Here is a 13945-nt window from a genome sequence, read left to right as displayed (position 1 = left end):
CAACACCGGGTCCCCGATGGACACGAGCTCCGGCCCTCGGAGCTGCCCTCTCCCCGCTCCCTTCAGCCAGCGGCCGTCCCCGCAGCGAGTGCAGCAGCCAGCAAGGACAAGCAGCAATGCGAGCTCCTAATTGCACTTACCTGCCCGGGGGCTCCCTGGGGCTCCGCTGCAGTTGCCACTGGGAAGCACCATGCCAGGGGCTCCAGGCTCCCGCGCGGCCCTGGGAAATGCAACCCCGGCACGGCCCTGGGAAGAAACCCCGGGGCAAAGGATCTACGCTAACACCAGCTCACGTGGGGGCAGGGAGGCTTTTTCCTCTAGGGACTAAAGGGAGGTTGATGACAGAGGGACAAGTTTATCAGCAAAGAGACTTTACTTGGAAAGCGGGTGACAGTGATTTGCTGAAAGTTTTCCGGGGAGCTTTTAGGAAGGGGGTTAGCAGCAGTGGTCAGCTAGAGATTTACAGGTCGGCAGGCGCTGGCGGCGGCTGCGACGACGTCCCGGACGAAAGGCTGCCCTTTAAAGCATCGTAGCCTCTGGATTTGGATGACACATAGCAGTGGCACCGCAGAAGCCATTACTGTCCATCACGTAAATAATAAACATACTTTATAAATTGCTATGACTTACCTAGGCTTTCCTGAGCTATTTCAAACAGTAAAAACCAGCAAATCAAAGCTAGAAAAAACAAAGGACAATGGTGAGAAAAGACTGTCCCAGGGAGGTGGCTGCTTTGGGACACACTGGCGCTCTGCAGGGGAGCTTCCTTCCAGAAAACCCTGGGGAGCTTCGTGCATTTATCTTAATGCAACTGCAGGCCTGAGCTTGGAAAAGAGGGGGTCTGAAGAAAAGCTATTTGCTGCAGACAACTGTCAACATCTTTCCTTGCATTTGTTCCAACTTTTGCAGGCCAGCAGCGGGCAGTTGGTAGCACCAGGTTTTCTATTACAGCACAGATAGAGCAATTTAAAAAAAATTCCTGAGATGTAAATGAACATGCAAGCCCCCAACATCCAGCAAAAGGGAAATCTCGCCAATGATGGAAAAGCCTTCTCCGGTGCCTCCCGGGCTCGCTGGGAGCAAGGTCTGTCCTGGCAGGGCATTGCGAGCCCGGGGCCACCGCCGCAGGCCCGCGCGCTCCTCACCCGCTATGCAGATTGCTCGTTTATACATGATGAGATGTAAGTAACCCATGGCAACAGCCACTATTATATTTGACATTGAAATAATAGGCTCTGACCTTAGCAGACACATTTGCTTAGTAACGTAACCGGATAGATGGTCTTTATTTTTCTCAGTCCGGCAGGATCACCCCAAGGGCAATGACTGCATTATTTCAAGCCTCTTTGCTCAGGTGCAATGAGCATGCAAGCTGCGATCTTTTTGCACTATTTACAACGATCGAATGATGATCTAAAACTGCACAGAGGCACCGGAGGACAAATATAGCACCGTTCCTGAGCACTGCAGCACCCTTAAATCAGGCTGCCCCAGCATCAGGTTCGTTTGTGCCACAGGGCCTGGGAGCAGGGCAGGGGGTATCTGGAGGCGGCACGCTCCGGGAGCTGCTCCGCACCACCTGGAGCAGAGGCGGCAGCATGGGAACCTGGTCCCAGCTGGCTCCAGCTTTCCAGGCCGGCTCTGGGCAGCCAGGCTGACTGCAAGAGCAGCACTGGACAATGTGCCACGAGCTGTGTGGTTATCGTGGGCTATCAGACCATGCACCGAGGTCTGGCAGGGAGAAACCAACATAATGGGGCATTTGCCGATTCAGTTCCTTGAATTCGAACGTATCTTCTTAATCTTCCTCCCTGAAGGATGGAAAGGTCAGGAAATGGGCAGAACGGGCGCTTTCGGGTATTGAAATTAAACCTGTTAAGAAATCCATATTGATTTGCACTTCTCTGAGAAATATTGAAGCCTCCGGATTTAGCTGGAGTATTGATTTTCTCTTTGAGACGGAAGACATTGGCACGAAGGAAAGACATTACGCGTGGCAGTAAACACCTTAAATCACCGGCTGCCCGGGCTGCCTCGCAGACGGATCGCTCCGGCTCTCACGGAGCGGCCTCGGCCATCGCGAAACGAGGGCGCGGAGACAGGTCCGTAGCGTCGGCAGCCGCCTCGTCCCTCCCGTGGCTTGGTCCTGCGACGCTGCAAGGGTGAACGTGGCAGTCCCCGCCGTCCATCGCTTGGTCCCCTCCGCATGCAACGGCCTCTCTGCAGGTTTTCAGTGTCCCGTGCAGCATTACTGAGACCCCCTCCCCCTTCTTCCCGTGAATTTGCCACCTTTGGAGCTGCTCCCAGGCGCTGGCTCCGGCAGTGCCCCACCGGCGAGAGCCGCCTGCCCCCTCCCAGCGCAAACGCCTGGCTCGCTTTCAACAGCTGATTTATGGACTTGCACATCTGAATAATTTTGTTAAGTAACTGCTTAAATGGATGCTGTGCATTTAACAGCGTTAAAAGGCTCCACTACAGCAGCTCTGGGAGTTTCTTCCAGGCCGTCTGACTTGGCACCGGAGCCGCTTTACTGCAAGCGGCATCCGAGTGAGTCAGCCGAGTTACAGAGACAAATAGCGTAGGTTAAAACGAAAGGATGATTGCATTAAAAACAGCAATCGCTGGAGTTATGCTACCTCAGAAGCAAACAAGCTTCAGGCCATAAATCCAGCCTCAAGTAAAAGCAAGCGAAATCTCTGCTGTCAGGCGGCAATCCTGCAATGCGCTCGCCTCCGGCCCCAGGAGCCACGGGGCCACCAGCAGCGCTGCCCTCCCGGGGCAGCTCCGGGGCCATCTCACCACTCAGGGATAACTTGGTTAAAAAAAAAAATCTATCTATCTATATATATACACCAGTCCTCTTGGACACAAAGCAAAATCCTTACCCCACCAGTCCCCGGCTCAGCAGCCCTGCAGCACAAATTGCCCCGAGTTTGGCTCTCACGGCATCGTCCCGTCCTGGGTCAGCGCCGGCCGTGCACAGCAGCATCCTGGCTTGCGACTGCTGCTCCTATCTGCTGCCACAATAGCAACAAACATATAATGACAGCAGTATTGATAATTACAGCAACACCAGTTCCAGTTATGTTATTAACAATTGCCATGACAAGGGAGTTAATTTGTCTGCAGCTGGTCAGGCGCTTTCCTGGCTCTTGACATGGGAGCGCGTCGCTCCCCAGCTCTGCCCCAGCACACATGCGGCTGCTCATCCCGCAAAACAGGGGGGCTGCGGACTGCACCAGGACCTGTACCGAGCCTGGGACCTCCCACATGGCCAGGGCTGGGGGGTCGTCCTTAAGAAAGTGCCCTGCACATCTTCCCACCCTCTATTAAGAGGAAGGGGGTTCTTGGCTGAAGCCTTCAGCAACTCAGCCAGAGTCTGCTTTTTCAAGATCTAATGCTGAAGGGAAAACCAAACCCCAAACCCATCTTTCCTTTACGTCACGAGGGAAGCGCAAGCACGCGTGAGTGAGTGCACATGAAACTCAGCAGCGTTGGCCCTGCTTCTGCCCGTGTTGCGGCCGGGCGGCACGGCGCTACAGCAGCCCGGCACCTTGCAACTCCGTGCAAGAGCAGCTGGAACAGGAATCCCACCAGCTTAACAGGGAACGCCGGAACGGGGTCAGGAGCCGCCGCAGCTAACAAGGCTCAAGCGTGGTGAACATCAAAGGAAGGTTTCAGAGAGGCTTTCAGCCTGCAGAGCATCAAGGTTTCCATGATCAGAGTCTCTAATGATCTACTTAAAAGAGGTCCTCCGAGTGCATTGATCCCATTAGCAAGCCGATCAGATTTTTTGGATACTGTAGGTTGGGCAATTTTGTTAGAACATCTGAGGAACAGAGCAGGATTCGCTGGTGGGAGCCATGGTTTAATTCCAGCTTTAACTGCCCGAGAGCTTCCCCCATGGCTGCGGCGGTGCCGAGCCCCTTGTGCGCAGCATTTTGGGGCAGCCGTGGGTCCTTTCCTGCAGAGAGCCCCAGGGGCATAAGAAACTGTCCCTGCTCGAGGAGAAAGCCAGATTCGGGGGCACCTCGCCAGAGGTGAAGGCTGTAGCTCAAACTGCAGGAGGCCAAGAGCAGGTTCCTGCAGTGGACGCAGAGGGAGGGTCACCAGCCTTGCACAGGGACCAGCTGCCCCGTGCACGACCTCCCCTGCAGAACTGCCGCATTTCTACCCGGCAAGGGTTTAATTCCAGATCTCCGCAACAGGCAGTCAGTGCTCCAGCAAACACTGAGATACATTAATGCATTAATAAAATAAACCCTGTGTTTGCTCAGATGCTGCATGAGCGGCCACCAAGGAACGACAGCAGGCGGTGGGAGCTGAGGAGCGGCCCCGTCCCAGGACTGACGGCTACACGCCAGGTAAATTAAAGTGCTGCTGCTTCTGTATCGCACGCAGCAAGTCTTCTCGCTACTTTGTTTTTAAATATTTCCCCAAGATCGAAATGCTACCCTTCTTCAACCGTTTTTAATACATGCAATCAGCAACTACCGCAATTAAGAGGCCCAATTAGCATCTGAATAGGTCTTCTTGCACAAAAACCCTCTGCAAATAAACCTTAATGAAGATGAAGGATCCATACAGTCTAAAGCCACTTGTAATTGCATTCTGCCATGGTGGAAACTTCTCTTCCTTGGACTGATCAGCTCTTGGAGGGATTTCACCATATGCCACGATAACTGCAAGCCAGCACAGGCTCAGCAGTGCATCAAACCACCAAGCCACCAAGCAGCTCAGAGATGCCTCCTCCACTAGTCGCAGGTCTCCTCCTCTCCGGGAGCAGACGTGGATTTCACAGCCTCGGAGCATCGTTGCACTGGGCCAGGGCTCACGGCAGGGCTGCTGTTCCCAGGCACATGGGGCTAGGGTCCCCTGCGCCAGGTCTCACAGGGACAACAGCCAGCGTGGTTAAAAGAACCACAAAAAACAGGAAAATCTTACTTGGAGGCAGAGCTGCTGCTACAGCGCCAGGTCTGGAGCAGCCCCTGGGAGCAGGATGGGATGGGGCTGGCCGAGACACACTCCGGGAGTCCCCGGAGCAGACCCACCTGCGATGTGCCGGCAGCGCTCCGCTGCACTCCCCCAGGGAACCGGGACCTGACCACAACCTGCCCCTTACTCCTGGGAAGGGCTTGGAAGGGCCCCATCAGCACCAACATCAGGGAGGAGCCCCGGGACGAGGCTATTTAAACAAATGCAAAGCAGCACCAGATGTTTCCTTTTAGCGGAGAGCATGAGTAAACGAGAGAGCTCTTCTGGCCCCAAATTACCTGCGGCTGCCTAATCAAACCCCCCCGGGCCTCGGTGGGAATCCATCAGTTTTGTCAGAAGGTTAAATAAGATTTCAATTAAGTGACATGTCAAATTGCAAGACCAGCTGCTTAGAAACTGCCTCCGTTAGGCGAGCTCTGCTCCGGCGAGACAAGGCGGCTCGACGTTTAAAGCCAAAGCTCCGGCTGCACGCGTATGCCTTGACATTTAAAGACTAAACCCCTTTTTGTCAGCCCGTGTCTTCCTCTGGCTGCCACATTGCGCAGGCAGCTGGCACGTCCCCTCAAAGCAGCTCGGAGGAGCCCGTCTCCAGCACCGCGTCCGAGCGCACACGCGCACCAGACCAAGCGGAGCCAGGAAAGTCGGGCCCCGCCGATTTTGCAACGGGCTCCAGGCTCGGCGTTTCTCCCCAAGAGGGGCCCCGCGGGGGCTGCCTTGGGACGCCCCGGCTCCACGCTGGCACGTGCACGCGTTTGCACCGTGGCTCCTTTGCAAAAGAGATATTCCCCCCCCCCCATGAAATATTAGCTGTTCCCCCCCCCGGGGCATCGCAGGGTGCCCCCCCTCCGGCCGCCCGGGCCAACGCGTCGCGCCCCAAGCCGCCGGCGCTGCAGGACCTCGCACATTTCCCCCTCCGGAACGAGCGTTTCCCTAACGGACGCCCAGAGCTCCCCGGACGCGGTGCTGCCTATTCAGCCAAGCAGCTTGCTTGCCAAATTGGACTTTTTTATTGTTGCTTTTCTCATTAATCTCCCAGTCATGTTTCATTATAGCATCGTACACACAGACTCTAGCCAGAGGCCCAGCCACAAACCCAGCTTCTCCTGAAGCATCACCAGGTCAAACGTTGCCTCCTTCATTGTGCCCCGGCAGTAATTTGTGACTCTGTGTGTGTGTGTGTGTGTGTGTGTGTGTATTAATTTTAGGGAATTATTTCATTTTCTTGCAACATTAGAGGTTAATTAAATACTGGCTAATCGCTACCAGTCACTGGAGGAATTTTGCTCCTGAGTCCTTTCACGGTCTGAATGCACCAAAAGAAAGAAAAAAAGAAGGAAAGAAAGAAAGGAAGAAAGAAAGGAGCCCTTTCAGGACCACAGAAAATTGCAAAGGGATGTTTCTTCCAACCCAACATGACAAAATTGAATTCCAAGCTATTTAATGCATGCACAAAACGCCAGAAAGAAACCCAGCCCCAGCTCTCCATCCGTTACAACGAGGGAAATGGTTTAGTAACACGAGCACTCGTTACGTCAGCCGATTCGGTGCTTCTCGCTCCGGACTTCTAGGCAATTTCGCGGAAAGGTAACTACCAGATTAAGGATTCTCACAGATAGGGCTATCGCCAGCATTTCCATTGGGACATACAGCTAAGGTAACACTGCGGTTATTATCAACACTAATGGTGGTGGCTTTGGGAAGCCACTGTCCCAGGTGGTGTCGGAAACCCCCCGTCCGTCTTCAGGGGCGCCGTGGCCAGGGAGTCCCCGCACAGCCGCGGCCGTTCGCCTCCGGAGGGAACGGCGGAAACGGAGCGGGAATCGCCGTTCACCCGCGGACACAGTGGCCTGGCCCGGCGAGCGGCGTTTCCGGAGGGAAAAACGGGCCGCTCGGCGGTGGGGGCACAGGGAGCCATCTGGGTTTGTCCTTAAAAAGGGGGTTTCACTGGTTACACCGTCACGAGGACCATGTCATGCAGCCTGACAAAACACCTCTGTACAGGAGCCGGCCGGCGCGGCGGGCTGCGCGGGAGGGCCCGGCTCAGACCGGCGTGGTTCGTCTGTTGGCCGGGTTGTTGTGCAAAGACTCCTTGAACTCTTTGGGGATGGAGTTATGGACCTGTAAAAAACTGTGGTCCCGCTCCGAGTTGAGCAGCGTCCCTATGGTGACCTTGGAGGGATCCCTGGAGAGGGTGAACATGGAGATGTCGGTGGACGGGATGGTGCTGAAACCTTTGCTCACGGGCGACATGTCCCGGGACCGGGGCTCGGTGGAGCGGGAGCTGGACCGCCGGCGGAAGCGGTACCTGTAGGTGGGGAGGCGCGTGAAGGCCGACTTCTTCAGCAGCTCCGCGTGGGACTTGGCGCGGATCTGGCGGTGCTTCTCGATGTACATGTGCACGGCGATGACCCCCACCATCTCGGCGATGATGAAGGACAGAGCGCCGAAGTAGAAGGACCAGCCGTAGGAGTAGCTCTTCTTGGAGTCGCTTTGCCCCGGGTCGCCGGCGTTTGCCGAGATGTAGACGATGATCCCGATGATGTTGCTGAGACCTGGGTGGGGGGGCGAGAGACGGAGAGGTGCTCACGCCGCCGTGGCCGCAGCGCTCCCGTGCAACCCTTGGGCGAGCTCAGCCGAGGGCTGGGCCACCCCCATCCCCCCCCCGTACTGAAGGGGCGGGAGGAGCAATCGCCGTTTGGTTTAGAAAAGGGCCATTTCGAGAGTTTTGCTTTGCAGCGCCGCTCCCTGAGCAGCAGGATGGGGCGCGGGGAGCCCGGACGGTGCCGCGTGCCGGGGCCGACCCCGGCACCGGGGAGCAGAGGGGATGCGTCCACCGTGGCCCTCCGGCTCGCCGCGAGAACTGCTCCTTCTTTCCTAATCTCCGGTGGGGCCCGGAGGCGTCACTGGGGATGGGGGGGGTTTTGCACTGCCAGCAGCGCCGGGAGGCAGCGCCGCGGCTTGGGGGGGGCTGGGGCCTTCTTGTCTTTGCTTAACGCATCGCTTATGTTCTCGCTGTCGTTTCCTCATCTGCATCAGCGGCTCCCGGCAGCCGAAGGGGGGAGAGCAATTTGTCTCTTTGTGGGGAGAAGAAAAAGGCAGAATAGCCCCGCTCGGTGGGACAAAGGCATTGTCACCCTGAGACAAAGGCATTGTCACCCCGCGACAAAGGCATCGTCACCCCGCGACAAAGGCATCGTCAGCCGGCAAGCACGGCGGTGGCAGCGGTGGCGGCAGGAGCGTGCCGGCAGGCGAGCCGGGCGGCAGCGACGCGGAGCGGCACCCACCTGCGGACACGAAGAAGATGCCGGCGCTGAGGATGACGTTGTGCTTGCTCTTGTAAAACTCGCTGGCCGCCACGCAGAGGCCCCCGAAGAACAGCAAGCCCACGCTGAGGATGGGGAAGATGCTGGAGGCTCTCACGGCGCCTGCGGAAGGAGCAGGCGGGCGTCGTGGCGGCTCCTGCCCGGCCGCCTCCCCGAGCCCCCCAGTTTTGTCTTTCTTTTTCCCAGCCAATTTCAAGGAATTATTTTTTCCATCTCTGTCACATGGCTAGGAGAAGCAGCAATTTGCCTTCTCCTTAAAAAAACCCTACCACCTTCCTTTTCTGACTATTCATATGTTTCTAGATTCCAGGGATTTAAGAGAAACCACCAGAGCTCATGATGTCGGCAACAAAATCAGGCGAGGTCCAGCACTGCTGGTCTGAGCCCCTGACGCAGATCCCCCCGCTATTGTGGCTGGGTCAAAAGTCAAGAATTTGCAAACTAACCCATTTTAAGGGCTTTTTTTTTTAAATTTGCTTTCCGATGTTGGTCGGAAGTGTTCTCAAAAGGAGCAGAAAGCCTCCGGGAGCCGGGCTCCGTCCATCTCCGGGGCACCGGCTCCCAATGGGCATCCCGACACGCCAGGAGCCGTCTGCCGAGCGCTGCCCAACTCTCCCATTGGCCTATCAGAAGTTCAGGCTCCCAAAATGACTGTAAGAGTAATTAATTCAGCAAATCCCTACTTGCTGCTAAGGCAAAGGCACTGAAAATACCTTGTGCCTCGGTTTGGGCTCTCATCCCTCTATCGGGGCCTTTATTAAAAGCGCAGAGATACAGAGCAGCCCCATTAAAATGCCATTCTGGGGGCTTTAAAATAGACTTTTCATTTTAAATGTGGGAGGGGGTGGGAGAAGAACTTAAAAGCTAATCTACTAAAATTATGAACCGCTTCCATTAGACACGTTCCCCCTCTCCGATGGGGGAGCAGAACTGATGGCTCCGTGCAAGGAGGCACAAAATGGGGCGTTCGGAGAAGAGCCGGGCGCGGGAGCAGCATCGCCGCAGGAGCGGCCGCTTCTCCCAGGGCATGGCAGCGTGGGACGCCCCGAAGGACGCATGGAGAATTTAGAAATTCAGAAAACTTCGAAATAGATGTTAAAATCAACCCCCTGCAGGGCCATCCCTGATGGCTGCCGGTGCCTGCTGCTGCGCTGGGCAGCGCGCTTGGGCCTCCCTGCAAGCGGTGGTGTGCGTCGCCTGTGCGCGTTCCCGCTTCGCCAGCATCCGTCGGTTCATGCATTCGTGTTGCGGTGTTCGCGGGCGCACATGTCTGCCACGTGCTCCAGAGATGGTGTTTCTTCCCTGAAAGCTCACCCTACCCCCAGCGTCAGGTCCCCCCCCCCTTTAAAACCCTCTCCCGGCCAGCGAACGCAACGCCGGCGGCTGCAGAGACACGGACTAACCAGCTACCGCGCACGGAGCAGGCGTGCAGCGGCGGGGCGCGCGGCGCGGCACAGCGCACTTACGGAGCAGATACTCGGCCGTGTCCTGCTCGTAATCCGCGTCCTCGGGGAAGTGGTCGATTTTCTTGCAGACGCCGCGGAAGGTTCCTGGGGAGACACAAGCGGGGAAGCGTTCGCCCGCCCTCTGGGTCCGCAGGGCTGCCGAAGTCCCGCGCGCCCCGCCGGCCACCTGGGGCACCTGCCCGGGCGCGGGGCTCCTGCTCCTGCTCCTGCTCGGCACCGGCACCAACAGCTCCTCGGAGCCACTCGCCGGTGCAGCCCGAGCGCCAGCAAAGCTGCTGTTCGGCAGCTCGCAGCGCGCCCAGCTGCAGGAGTCGGGATGGGGGCGTCGGGATTATCTGCCTTTGCACCAGAGCCCTGCCAGGGAAGAGAACGCGGGCGCAGGGTTCGGAGCCGCCGTCGGAGCAGGACGCGCCTGCCCGGGGCACCGCGGCAGCGAGAGCGCAGCCCCCGTTTCGTGCAGCTTGGTGTCTCTGCTGTAGCCTTGTAGCTGTATAAAAGAGCAACTTTGATTTACTGCTGACCGACAAATGCACTTTACAAACTGCTGCGCAGATAAGGATCCTCGGCGTGTTTGCTAAAATAAAGTCTGGGCCACAGCTCAGCTTCCAAGCTGCAATTTCTTGGAGGCGCAGATAAGTTCGATTAAATCATCACAAGAAGTTTCCAGCCTGCTTCCCGTCTCCTGCCACTTCCCACCCTTCGCGTGGGAGGCGGGCAGCGGGCCCAGACACCGGGCAGCCCCCCGAAAGCCCCGTCCCTACCCGCGGTCTGCCCGGCTTCCCTGCATCCCCCTGCAAAAGCAAATGCACACGCTGGGGCTCAGCACCCGGTGCCGCAGCTGAGCCCCACGGCTGAGCCTCTGCCCGTCGCTCCGTGCCGGCGGGAACGCCGTGGGGCTCGCAGTGCCGGCTCCCCACGGACCAGCTCTGCAGCGTGCTCAGTGGCTCTTTTTTTGGCTTTTCTTTTTTTTTTTTTCCTTCCTCTAGAGCAGAACTAAAGCATTTCTCCTTTAAACGCCTGCCTGTTTGCTTTGGCTTTCTCTTGGCTGCGCTCTAGGGCTCAGCTCTCTCCTGTGCCAAAGCGGTGCAACTGTGCCATGGAAGGAAAAAGCCAAGGACAAGTCAGGCACGACCGAGTGATGTATTGGGAGCTCGGTTACACACTGCAAGATGTGAATGCGGGAAGCGAGTGGGGACAGCTCAGACGTGTCTGCAGCAGGGAGATCCTTAGAGTTCGGATGTGTTTATGGGACAGCCTGGAGAAGGGGCGGGCTGTGAATCATCTCTTGCCTCTGCTGTTTCTACTCATCCATCCACCAGCCCCATCAGTCTGGTCCATGTGCTACTGATGTACAGCCAGAAAGAAATTAAAGGCATTAAAAAAAAAAAAAAATCCTGGCTATGCCCGGTGGTGCTTATGGATTTGTTTTGATGGATGCAGCCTTCCTTCACCTCCCGTGGATGCTGAGATCCTGCTCTTCATGGCAGCCCTCCAAGACGCTCAGCGCTGCACTCAATATTTGCTCGGGACGGCTCAGAGGTTGGTTCATGAAACGGTGCTGGAAGGGAGCAGCAGTCCTCAAGGGTCCCGAGCGGCCACAGCAGTCTCTGTCCACAGGGTTCCCTTGGCTGTTCACTCCGAAGCATGCAGCAAACCTCAGTGCAAGGACACCTCTGCTGATGCAGGAATATGCCTCTGCGGTGTTGTTATCCTTGATTATAAACGGGGAAACTGAGGCAGAGAGCGTGACTCCCGCAACGGGATGGGGAAGGGCGAGGCGCAGGAATTCCTGTGGCCGTTTCCTTCCGATCGCGGCTCTTGCAAGACGCTGCCGTTGCTAATACGGGGTCTGGCCCGGTGTGGTGGGGGGGGGTCTGGTGCTGCAGTTCCCGGCCTCGCCAGCGGGAATGCCGTCGGAGCCGTGTGGGTGCAGGCGGCCGCCCGCCCGCCCTCCCCGTCCGCCCACGTCCGTGCCGTGACAGCGGCTCCTCTGCCTGCAGCAGCCCAGGCGCCTTGCTGGCGGCCGCTGGCCGGGCGCTTTGGGGGCTGCAGCGGCGACGGCACGAGCCCGGTCCAAGCGCAGAACTAAACCTCTGCGTGAAATACCTGGCTGCTCCTGGGGGGCCTCTTCAGAACCGGGCTCGTGCCTCCAGCCGCAGCCGGTGCTGCAGCCCAGCCGCGTCCCTGCTCCGCGCAGCCGGGCTCCTTCGCCGCGGGCGCCGGTTACGGCAGCTGCAGCACTTCCTTGGGTTATTTTGCAGCTGCTGCAAAACAAGATCTGCTCTCATGGTGCTTCGATTGCGAGGGGATACGGACACGAGCGCCGCTCTCCCGCCGCTCCCGACTCGCCCGTCAGGCTGCTGGAGGAAGCAGACTGTGGGCAAAAGCAGGCAGTGAGACACATTTGGGCAGCTCGTCGCTTCCCGGGCTGCAAGGACGTCCCGGCCCGCCTCACCCGCCAAAGCCCCCGGGCGCCGCGGGTGGCGGAGCTGCGGCGGGCGAGTGCCGGCGGCCGACGTGCACGCCGGGCCGGAGGCTGGCGCAGCTTTCCCACGGCGCTGCCGGAGTGTTCCCGTGGCGGCAAAGCATGCCCCGTGCTGGGAAGAGGGGCTGTGCCGTGCCGAGCCGGCTCCTCCGCCCCGCGAGGCCGCGCGCAGGGTGCAAAACTTGCCGAGCTCACCAAAGGCGCAGGCTCGGAGCGCGGGAGCGCGGGAGCATCCCCTTCCGAAAGCAGCTCCCGGCGGGTTGCAGGCCGGGTCGTTAGCTGATTAGCAAGAGAAAACGTCGCCTCGGTGCCAGGTGGGAGAGGAGGTGGGAGACAAAGTCAGCCTGCGCCTTTCCCGCCTGGGGGAAGCGCCTTTCCCCAGCTTTGCCCCTGCGGATGCTCCCGCGGCTCCGGCAAGCGCTGGCCAGGCCTGGTGGCAGCGGGCATCGACCGCAGCGGCACTGCAAACGTGCAAGGTGCTTGGGTGGTGCAGCGGGGTGCTGGGCACCGCTCCCCCCCCCCCCCCAGGGATGGACGGATGGACGGAGGGACGGAGAGCCCTGCCGGTGCGCGGAGCCTCCCCCCGCTGCCCGGCTGCCCTGCCCCAGCGCCACTGCCCCCCCCCCCCCCCCCCGCGCTGACATTTATTGCGGGTTTTTCACTCGGTTCTAGTCATTAAGGGCTGAGAGCTGCCATGGCAACGGCTCCGCCGCCCCACGCACCAGCATCCCCGGCCTCCCAGCGAGGCGGCGGCACGCTGCACCGGGGGCCCCCGCGCCCGGGGCAGCCCCGGCGGCCGCCCGCCCCGGAGGGCATCCCGGCACCGCGGGGCAACTCCGCAGCCCGGCCCCAGCCGGTGCCTATGGAGCCGCTGCGGGAAGCTGGGTTCCCACGGGAAAGGCAGGGTCTGGCACAGAGGCAGCGTTACAATAGCTTGGGCACAAAGGAAGAGGTTTCTGTCCGAGTCCTTCAGCTCTGGAGGCTCCTTCCCCTCCCCGCGTTTCCTTAGCAAGGACGTAAGTCGGAGTCAGCGCTGGATCACCAGCTCCCCAGGCCATTGCTGCCCCTGCGAGAGCGGCGGCGGCGGCGGCAGCAAGCCCAGGCAGGCGCTGCCCTGCTCCGGCCGCATCCTGTTAGCGCGAATCCCGATCAGCCAACGCAGTGCAGCGACGGCAGCTCCCGGGGCCTCCCGGCTTTCCCGGCGCTGCTGGCGCAGGAGAAGGTCTGCACCCTCCTCTGCTCCCTCGCATCTCCTGCACGCCGGGGGCTTGCAGAGCTCCTGCAGGGTTTTAGCAGCCCGTGGAGCACGTGCAAGCCTCCCGCCCAGTCCAAACCAGTAAGGCTCCGGAAGAAACTCCAGGAGGAACCAAAAAAGTGGGAGCCCATAACTCGGCAAACAGAGCACCAAAACAAGCTGGCACTAAGCATCTGCGGGAGATTGACGGAGCCGGGAGGGCGGCAGGAGAGCTCACCGTGAATCGTGCCCTCCCCGGCCGAGCTCGGCGCCAGCTGCCCTCCGAGGCCGCGCGTGCTGGGGCGGCAGGAGCAATTCTGGCCTCGCTAATAAGTTAGGCGCCGCCTTTCCCAAGCTGCCGGCTCAACGCCTCTTTTCAGCCCGATGCAAAGCCCTTGGAAGCCAGCACAGAAGCAGTCGCCAAAGTTTCGCGCCAGCTCCA

General features: G+C 59.0%; 1 protein-coding gene across 1 annotated transcript in view; it reads right to left on the bottom strand.

The window, feature by feature from the left end:
* Nucleotides 1-6011: 6011 nt before the first annotated feature.
* The window catches only part of CACNG3 (calcium voltage-gated channel auxiliary subunit gamma 3), a 29533-nt gene continuing 21599 nt past the window's right edge, over nucleotides 6012-13945 (bottom strand). Inside the window, exons 2-4 of the mRNA XM_067306192.1 lie at nucleotides 9785-9868; nucleotides 8280-8420; nucleotides 6012-7547 (exon numbers count right to left, since the gene is read on the bottom strand). Of these exons, the coding sequence (XP_067162293.1) occupies nucleotides 7036-7547; nucleotides 8280-8420; nucleotides 9785-9868 (737 nt within the window). The 3' untranslated portion in view covers nucleotides 6012-7035. The remainder of the gene's footprint in view (nucleotides 7548-8279; nucleotides 8421-9784; nucleotides 9869-13945) is intronic.

Source organism: Apteryx mantelli, chromosome 16 (genome assembly GCF_036417845.1).
Source record: "Apteryx mantelli isolate bAptMan1 chromosome 16, bAptMan1.hap1, whole genome shotgun sequence".
NCBI lineage: Eukaryota > Metazoa > Chordata > Aves > Apterygiformes > Apterygidae > Apteryx > Apteryx mantelli.
Note: the sequence above shows the minus strand (reverse complement) of the source record. Positions and strands in the feature narration are given on the sequence as shown.